Source organism: Strix uralensis, chromosome 8, assembly GCF_047716275.1.
Source record: "Strix uralensis isolate ZFMK-TIS-50842 chromosome 8, bStrUra1, whole genome shotgun sequence".
In the NCBI taxonomy this organism is placed as follows: Eukaryota; Metazoa; Chordata; class Aves; order Strigiformes; family Strigidae; genus Strix; species Strix uralensis.
Genome location: NC_133979.1, coordinates 19,862,455 through 19,871,504, shown reverse-complemented (window position 1 = coordinate 19,871,504; position 9,050 = coordinate 19,862,455). Strand labels below are relative to the sequence as shown.

General features: G+C 42.4%; 1 protein-coding gene across 1 annotated transcript; it reads left to right on the top strand.

The window, feature by feature from the left end:
* The first annotated feature begins 2,044 nt into the window (after nt 1–2,044).
* F3 (coagulation factor III, tissue factor) lies at nt 2,045–8,811 on the top strand. Its single transcript, XM_074876551.1, has 6 exons — nt 2,045–2,185; nt 3,204–3,318; nt 5,400–5,584; nt 5,992–6,173; nt 6,299–6,458; nt 7,631–8,811. Exons 1-6 carry the CDS (start codon nt 2,104–2,106, stop codon nt 7,768–7,770), a joined length of 864 nt encoding a protein of 287 aa, XP_074732652.1. The 5' UTR covers nt 2,045–2,103; the 3' UTR covers nt 7,771–8,811.
* The last annotated feature ends 239 nt before the right edge of the window (nt 8,812–9,050 follow it).

Genomic DNA, 9,050 nt, shown 5'->3' with positions numbered 1-9,050 from the left:
GCTAGCTTGGTAAAGTTACCCTATCTCCTCTAACCACACAACGCCCCCCAAGCCTGCTTGATTGCTTGATCCATGCACATCCTGCTACTCAGGTTCTGCTTCCCACCACTCTGGTAAACTGGTGGCCTCCTTCTCTCATGCCACAGCATGCAGCAGGACATCTAAAAGCCTAGTGTTAGTGAACACGGAATATCTTGCTGAAAATTGGAATAATGTAACACTGGTCAAGCTGGTTAGTCTGGGCAGCGTCTGGAGGGTTTCCTACATATCTCAAGTATGGGAAGTCAGGACAGAAGAGGTGTGAGTGAGAAGGATGGGCAGGAGAAGGGGATACTGAGATCATCTCCATAAAAACTGGAATCCACCACTGACCCACTTTCCATCTTTTGTGACTAAACTACAAGGAAATTAACTGCAATTAGAGCCTAAAGGTGATTTAAAGTTGTATATAAGCACCTCTTTTCTCTAAACAAGTGAGTATTGTTTCTCTTTGTAAAGTCCTCTGGAAATCAACTGTGATCTTATAAGGTCACAATCTTGAAAATCTAGTTACACAAGATCTGTATTCTACACAAAGTTAAAAGCATGCAAGTTTTTTGACTGATGTAATGCTGACATACAGCTGTATAGAGACAGCGTTGAAATTTGATCAAAAACAAGACAGGAAAATTAGAAGGTGTATGGATGGATTTTAATGAAGGTATGCTGATAATTTAAAAATCCAGGGTTTGGTTGCACCTTGGAACACACTATATGAATTCTAAAGCAGACTCTGGTTGAATATTGGCTATTGTAGTTTGGTCCATAGGCATTTATTCTGCATTATGAGACAGAACTGATTGCTTGCATCTACGTATGTGTCAATCATGAAAATTAAAGGCAATTAAATATGAAACTTCCCTGTTAAGTGTTCTCCTCCTACCTATATTTTCCAGGTATAAAATATTATACAAATCGGCATCAAAATAAAACGAGGAGTCAGGTAACACTGTAAAATGCATCTATCCCCCTTAATTACGTGATAGGTTCTACTATATAGTTCCTTTCCCCTCTTTCCCGCAGAAGAATCATGAGCTAAGTGCGAACACAGCTCCCTCTGGAGCTCGAGTAGTAGACGAAAACACAGCACTCAAATCCTCGCCTCCAAAAGCTCGGTTTAAGTGCTTAGCAAGGCAGCACCGGGAGAAAGAGCTGTATATACACCAGAGGCCAGGGAGCCTGTCGCAAAGGCTGCAGGCTGAGATTCAGAAAACTTTCTGTCACAGACAGTTTCTCTGTTACCTGTGAAAATGGCATCCCTTTCCAATGTAAGCTTGTAGGAAAAGGGTTAGCCGGTCCCTGGTTTATGGGAGAGGTGAGGTATAAATCCCTGAACACTTGAACCTTATTTGCTGTCTGGTATGAGAGACGAGCCTTGACAAGGGTCATGTATGTGTGTGCACCAAGCGAGGGAATAGAAGACATGAATTAGCTGAACAGTTGTGTTAAACGTTTTGTGTGGGGAGGCAAGAATTGACACGTTTAGCCCTTCAGAATGTAGAGGATCTAAGTTCATTGACCCACCATCACCTCCGCGGGACCAGCCGCCCCGCAGAGCAGTCATTGCCGAGCCGGGGTGTACCCCTCGCCCTTGCCAGCCAGCCAAAGGTTTGCAGTGGATGAAGGTGGTTGTGGAGCCTTGCCCAGTTTCACCAAAGTTCCACGCTACGGCCAGGACGCGAGGGGTGGCACGAGTGTGCGGGGACACGGAGGAGGCGGGGAGCACGGGCGGCGGGCACGGCCGGCTGCGCTTGCACACCCAGGTGGGCCTGCGCCCGGGGACACGGTGCCGGGGCTGGAGCCGCCCCTTCCCTCAGGGCCCCCCTCCTCACAGCAATGCCGGTTTCCTCGAAGGTCCCCGGCTCCGCTTGCTCAAGCCGGCGATGCCTAAACGCTTTCGCCAGCCCCGCTCCTGTGACCCCGTTCGGGCGGTCACCCAGCCTCCGCCGCTCCCTCGCCGCCGTAGTCCCCGCCTCTCCACAATATAAGCCAGCGCCTCCCGCCCCGTCGGCAGCTCACCGCGTTCAGCCGCGCCGCGACCGCCGCCGGGTCGCTCCCTCGAGGATGCTGCGCGCCGCCGCCGCCGCCGCCGGAGGAGGACGGGCCCTGCTGCTGAGCGCCCTGCTGTGGCGCCTGGGCGCCGCCGGTGGGTCACGGCGGGCGGGCGGGGGTCGCTCGGGGCTCGGTGCCCCTGGCAGAGCCGCGCCGGAGCCCGAGCAGCGCCGTCCCGCCCGGCCGCTGTGGCGGCGGCGGCGCGCGGGGCCGTGGCGGGAGGGCGGCGGCGCGCGCCTGAGGGCAGCGGCGGGCCCGGCTCCGGCCGCGCTCTGCTTCAGCACCCGGGCGGCGGAGGGCCGGCCGCCGAGGGCCGGTTTCCGCCGGGGCGGCGGGGGTATCCTTACCGCCCATGGTCGGGTCGGTGCTGGGGGGCAGCGGGGAGTCTCAGGGGCCGGCAGCTGGTGACCTGCAGGAACAAGGAGGGATCCGCAAGACGTCTTTCCCTTGTCCCCAGTTCTGAGCTTGTGGGAGAGGCAGAGAAAAGTGGTGCTTAGGAAATAATCAGGCTATCGCTCAGGGAAACGCTCCGTTTCCAGATGTTACAGAGGTTGTGCGGGGTTTTCCACTCCGGCTTCCTCCCAGGCGGTTTCCCGAGGCAGCGGGAGCGGCGGCAGGGGCGGCGGGCCCGCGGGTTTGTCCCGGGATAGCCCCTCTCGGTTGTAAGCGTGGAGGGCAACCACTGGTTTTTAAAGACTTTATCTTCCCAGAATAAATAAATGGGGAAACTGGGAGCTAATGCCTTCTGCGGCAGATACAGCCGGGATGGTTTTGAACTACACTGCATTTGTTTGGTGCTTGGACAGTCTCACGAGTACCTTCAAGTTTTGTAGCTTCTTCAGAGGCCTTGGATGAAAAAAGGAAGCATTAGACAGAACTCCAGACAAGTTACCTCAGCAACCTAGGAGTTATAAGAAGGAAAATAATTTTCTTCTCGTATTTCTTGCTTCTGCCAGGACACATTCCTTTAGTAAGACAAGCATGAGCCCCAAAAGAACATTTCCAAGTAGCAATTAACAGCAGCTGCTTCATTTAACTAAACAGTGACTGCAGGGAACCAGGAATTACGTATAATATGACTGACAGCACTCTTCTCTCTTCTGTATTTAAAGGCAATCCAGAACTACCAACAGCAGTTAATATAACTTGGTCTTCAATCAATTTTAAAACTATACTACAGTGGCAACCCAAACCATCAGGATACTTCTATACAGTAGAAATACACGGGTAAGTAGATAACACCAAGGTCTGTCCATTAACAGCAACTGAAGAAGATGCAAATAGAGTGTATTTCTGAGACTGAATGTAACAGAACAAGAGCCCAAACATGAGGATTTAGGAAAATTGCCAACCCATCCGTTAATACTTCTTTGTATCCGACTAAAAGAATACCTGATTCAGGCTTCTGGTTTTGCCCACTTCAGAAATGGACAGTTGAGCTTTAGATCAGTATTTCAGTTCTGGGATTTGGCACAGGCCAGTTGCACTGGAGATCTAGGCCAGGATACTTTGAAGGCGTTGACACTCAATGTGACATACCATGTACTAGATAGAACTTCACCTTTTTGTCTTTCAAGGTGTCTGGACTGAGCCTTTTGTCTTTACTCTTGGGAGGTGTCTGATAAATATGAGTCTGCATTTTATTCTAATTGGTGAATCACAGTAAATGAGTAACTTGTCTTGCTGGGTAGTACTAAAAGTTACCTTTGTTCGTCTACCTCTGTTGAGACTTCCTCTGTCATCATGTTTTATGTAAGCTATGAAATACCGTGGACATAAAAAGTAGCCACCTTATGTGAAGTGTCTAATGCCTCTTTCAATACTGCATAAAAACTTACATGAAGTTCAGTAATAAATCTATGCTGTTCTTAGCTCCCATATTAATTCATAGACCATTATTAAACATGACCCAAAGGGAAACTGCATCATCAACTCTCCTACATATTAGTGAATATATGGTACTGCAGTTTCCTATGTCTGTAAAAGTGGCATAGAAATGAGAGCTCTCTCATGACTAATGGATGAAATACCAGTGCAATGGCCTGATGTGCTCTTTTATTCTTTAAGGGAGTGATTACATTAATAGACTTAAAAGCACACACTTAGCAGAATGAATTTTATGAAATTTATTAATCTGGGATTTCTTTCCAGCCATGTGTTCTCGTAAAAAGTTGAAGTCTGTTTGCCCAAGATTCAGTATAGATTCAGGTATAGTTCTGATATGGAGGCACTTTAAACAAGTTGCTCTTATGGATGAAGTCTGCTTAAATGTTTGCTTTCTCATCTGCGTACATTTACAGAGTACATTTGTTTGATCAGAAAGATCAAATCTCATCTGTCCCTTTTCATGGCATCTCTAGGACACTAACTGCTCTGTGACATCATAAGAAATTTGGTGAAGTGAGAAGGGTGTGGTGTTCAGGTGACTCTTAAATAAAACTTGCCCTCCTTGGAGGAAAACTCATTTGTTTATTTCCAAACAGTCAGCACTCTTGCTCTTTCAGCTGAGACCACGCATTTTTTCTTTTCCTTAGTTCACCCACAAAAACAGGGAAAAGAATTGAAGCAGTAATATCTAATCTGTTTTTCCATTCCTTCTTACTAGGAAGTAAATGGGGAATTAACACTTTTTTCCTGATTTCATTATTATTTCTCAAGTAAATGGACCTGCTTTCTATCATTTAAAAATCAAGAGAAGTGCATGGGTCATGTTTTTTGTCAATAATTTTTCATTGTAATTCTGCAATGAAAATTGCTGCTACTGTCTGGTTCTTAGTGACATTTGCATCTGCATAGATGCAAACACAAGTGACATACATGAAGAGACATTGTTGTCACATTGAACAATTTATATTGGTGTCAACAGAGCTTCTTAGGACAGCTGATGTTTCTTAAGGCAATAGTTTACAGATGCATCAGGGATAACACTTTCAAAGTGATTTATACATCTTATATTTTTTTAATAAGTCAACTGCAGAAAAATCTAAAATCAAAACTACTTATGGTTTCTATTCAATTCATATAAAAGACTGAATTTTTCAAACATGTATCCAATAACATATCTCTGTAATTAACATGGCTCATATTTGATTTACTTGATTCTACTTTAAATTGTGAAATATAGCTGTACAGGGTAGGCTATTTTGAGTTTTTTTTCTTCTCCTCTTCAGCCTAGTATACCTGCAAGACTGTTCCACTGGATGAGGGAAGTCTATACAGTTTGAGGGGGGAAAAAATGTTTTTTAACATATCTAACTATGTAGAAGTCTGGTTGGAAAGTGTTGACACTTCTTTCTTGGTCTTTTAAGACAGATATCGGACACCAAAAAAAAATGTATACTGACAACAGAAACAGAATGTGATGTTACTGACGCACTCAGGAATGTAAAAGAGACCTACACAGCACACATACTGTCTGTAACATCCTCGAGGATGGATAACTTCGAAGAACCACCTTTTGCAGCCTCTGAAAAATTTACACCTTATAATCAGAGTAAGTAGGATTGCCAGTTAAGTCTTGTAATAAACTTCCTTTCAGGATTACTTCCATTGACTTAAACAAGGTTTAGATTGGGCCTAAATGTTTTTCCCGTAGATTCATACAGTAGCCATACTGATATCTGAGAAGACGACATTCAGGCATAAAGCTTTCCCTGTTGTAGGGGAGTGTGTAAGATTTTAGTTACCATTTGTTTCTCCCTGCAGTGAGTTGATCATTTTATTAACATTGTGTACTAGATGAAGATATTTGTTAATTATCCAGGATTTCACGGTATAATTTTGGCTCTGTAAACTTACAATAGATTTGAGGAGGGAAGGGAGTAGAGGGAGGAAGAAAAAAAAAGCATGTTGTGTAGAAAAGATGATGCCAATTTTTTAATTCTACAAATGCTTGTTTAGCTGTTCTGGGAAAACCAGAGATACGGAATTACACCCAAAAAGGTTCCAAACTGAATGTTGTGTTCCAAGATCCACTTACACCATACACATTTCCTAATGGAACTTTTCAAAGCATTCGAGATATTTTCCAACATGACCTGGAATACAAACTCTATTACTGGAAAGATCAAAGTTCCGGAAAGGTAAGCTCTAACTCTACTTATTACATATCCTGTAGCCCTATTATAGCTACACAATTTCTGTTTTACCTTAAGAGTGGAAACTTTTGCAGAGAACACTTTCTTGAAATACTTTTTTTCCTTTACAGAAAGATGTAACAACAAAAAGCCATACATTTGAAATAAGCGTTGACAGCACAAAAAACTATTGCTTCTACATACAGGGAATCATTCCCTCCCGCAGAGAAAACCGTAATGGTCAAGAAAGCACGGTGCTTTGTACCAGTGTAGGAAGAAATATCTTAGATGGTAGGTATCTGTTGAAGTTTGTCATACAGTCTTTAGCATTCTAACAAAAAGGTACTTCAATTCTGTGCATATTTTTATAACCTTTTAAATTGTGATGCCTAAGCTATCTGCTGTATAAGTGAGAGGACCTGGCTGAACATAGAAGCTCATGGGAAGAATTCACATTAAATAAGAGACCACCACCTTTAGACAGTTAGGGTTGGCTTTAGCGTTTTGCTAAACCTTTTTGATTAGTTTTAAATTGTCTGAGTTGATGACTGGTCACTGAGGTTGCAGATCTTAGCACCAGCCTTCAGCTTCATTTTTTTGTTTTCTGATTGTTTTCCTCAGATCCTTCCAGTAACAGGTCCCATAGTAAGTGCTTGAAGGATTAGCTCGAAAACATAGGAGTGATGGCAACCTACATCACAGGCATTTCCATTGACTTGTAGTTTGAACTGAACTTCAGTTATTATCTCAAAAGCAGATGATGAGACTAAGACTTTCTTTACTGTTACATTACCAGGTCAGAGGTTGGCAGATTAACTACTTTACTGGTAAATAAGTTAGTGAGTGGTTGGTGAATCAGCCAGTCTAATTCCAGACGAACAGTCCGGGTAACACTTTATTCAAGATAAAGTCATCAATATTTATTAAATAATATCACATTGCTGTACTGTATCTTTCTTCTCCACCAGATAAGAATATTTGCACTCTAAATAGAAAAACTCTTCTAAAATTGGCAAATTAACTCTTTCAAATTAACTTTCTTATCTAGATATATATTTTTGTTTATCATAGTAGTTGATTTCTAGTAAATTACTACTTGAATCGAAATCTCTGCTATTGGTGTTTTCTAGCTTCTAACCTGGAATAAATTTCCACTTGGACTTAGTTTCACAGAAATAACACAGGGGTAGAGGGAATGGTTTGACTTATTCTTGTGGTGGTAGTACGGTATTTTAGTGCACTAACTAAACTAGATTAAAACCTAGTGTGAACCAAGTGAAATAAAGCTTTGCCTCAGTCCAACAAACTCACATTAAAATTAATTCAGTTCACACTGAGGTGGTCACTCCACTTCTGTGATACTGTAAAATACAGGAAGCCTTAGAGTTCTTAGAGTTTACAGCACTGTGACATTATGGCTACTGATAACTGAATCTTGGAATTTTTTTTTTCCTCCGCTACAGAATATGGAGCAGAGGTCTTTATCATCATAGCAGTGATAGTGATTGCGGTCATCACTCTTGTCATTGTCCTATCAGTGATCCTGTGTAAACGCAAGAAAGCAAAAGCTGCAAGAGAAAAGGATCCACTTAATGGTGTCTAAGAAAATCTGTTGTGGACACTAGTGGAAGTCCTCAAAGCAAAAAAAAACGAAACTGGAACAAAAAACATAGATTGGGTAATTTGGTGGAGATTTTTAGCTTCTCTGATACAGGAATTTTGAAGCCTGAACTTTATGTGGATTCCAAAATCTGTTAGACAGTCACAGATGAAAAATCCCAATATTAGGAAGCCACTGAGTCACTAATGGCTGAAGGCTGGAAGAGTCTTCTGGTGATCTGTTACAGTATCCTAACCCTGCTCATACACTCTTCCCAAGCTCCTTCTATTGTCCTCTCTGAAACAGGTTTCTGAACTAGATGGACCTTTGACTCGACCAGGTACAAACATTCTGAAAGTATGGCCTTACTGAGCCAGAAGATTTATGGTACTTGTGAGGGTTAAAAAACACTACTTTTTAAAAACATGTGTCCTTTACCTAACTAAAAGGACCATTTTTCTGTTTCTATGAAACAATACCTGTATTTATCTGACTTTCTTTTAACATTATTAACTGGTGAAATGATCTGTTAGTTCAGATGTGACAAAGATGCTACTATTATTTCTGCACTTCTTGGATAAAATTAACTTGGACTACTTATCTTTGGATATAGACAAAGGTAAACAAACAAACTACTGTACTGGCAACTTGTAAGGAACACTCTCGAAGTAGGTAGCTGCTATCCGTCTGGAAAGCATATCCAGATTACACTACACCTAGAGTTATACAGACAGGGCAATCTGATGGTTCCAAGTAAGTGTTAGAACAAATACTTTGCAGTTTCTGAGTCAGTAGTAACTCACTTCATGCAAGCACTGAGTAGGTAGCAGTATTTACTGCATCTTAAACATTACTTTTAATTAAACAGTTGGTGAAGGAATAGTTTACATGGTATGGAATCAAATCATCTTGGTGATGGGATGTGGAGGTACCTATTTTAATATTTATTTTACAAATGAGAATCTAATTTTTATAGTGGTGATATCTGTATTTATGATGGTAATTTATACTTTTCTAGTGAAATAAAGGTGACTGGGAAAACAATACTTCCTTTTTCTTTTTTAAATGAAGCACAGTATTCATTCCAGTACTAAAGTTAAAAATGCATTTAGGAAATTTATCTTGCAACTGCCAGAAGTCTCACCAGGACCCTGCAAAATAGACTACCAGGACACCTACTACCTGTATGAGAAGCCACCATTCACAAACTGATGAAAGGTTTTGAAGAGTCCCGAGCTGCTTTTCAGCTGTCTGCTGATGGGAGCAGTTATTCAGTGTTTGCG

Excerpts from the sequence above, each read along its gene's own strand:
- F3 (XM_074876551.1), top strand. The coding sequence starts at position 2,104 with ATGCTGCGCGCCGCCGCCGCCGCCGCCGGAGGAGGACGGGCCCTGCTG. Across the intron at positions 5,585-5,991 it reads ATTTACACCTTATAATCAGA|CTGTTCTGGGAAAACCAGAG; the intron begins GTAAGTAGGATT and ends ATGCTTGTTTAG. Across the intron at positions 6,174-6,298 it reads AAGATCAAAGTTCCGGAAAG|AAAGATGTAACAACAAAAAG; the intron begins GTAAGCTCTAAC and ends TTTCCTTTACAG.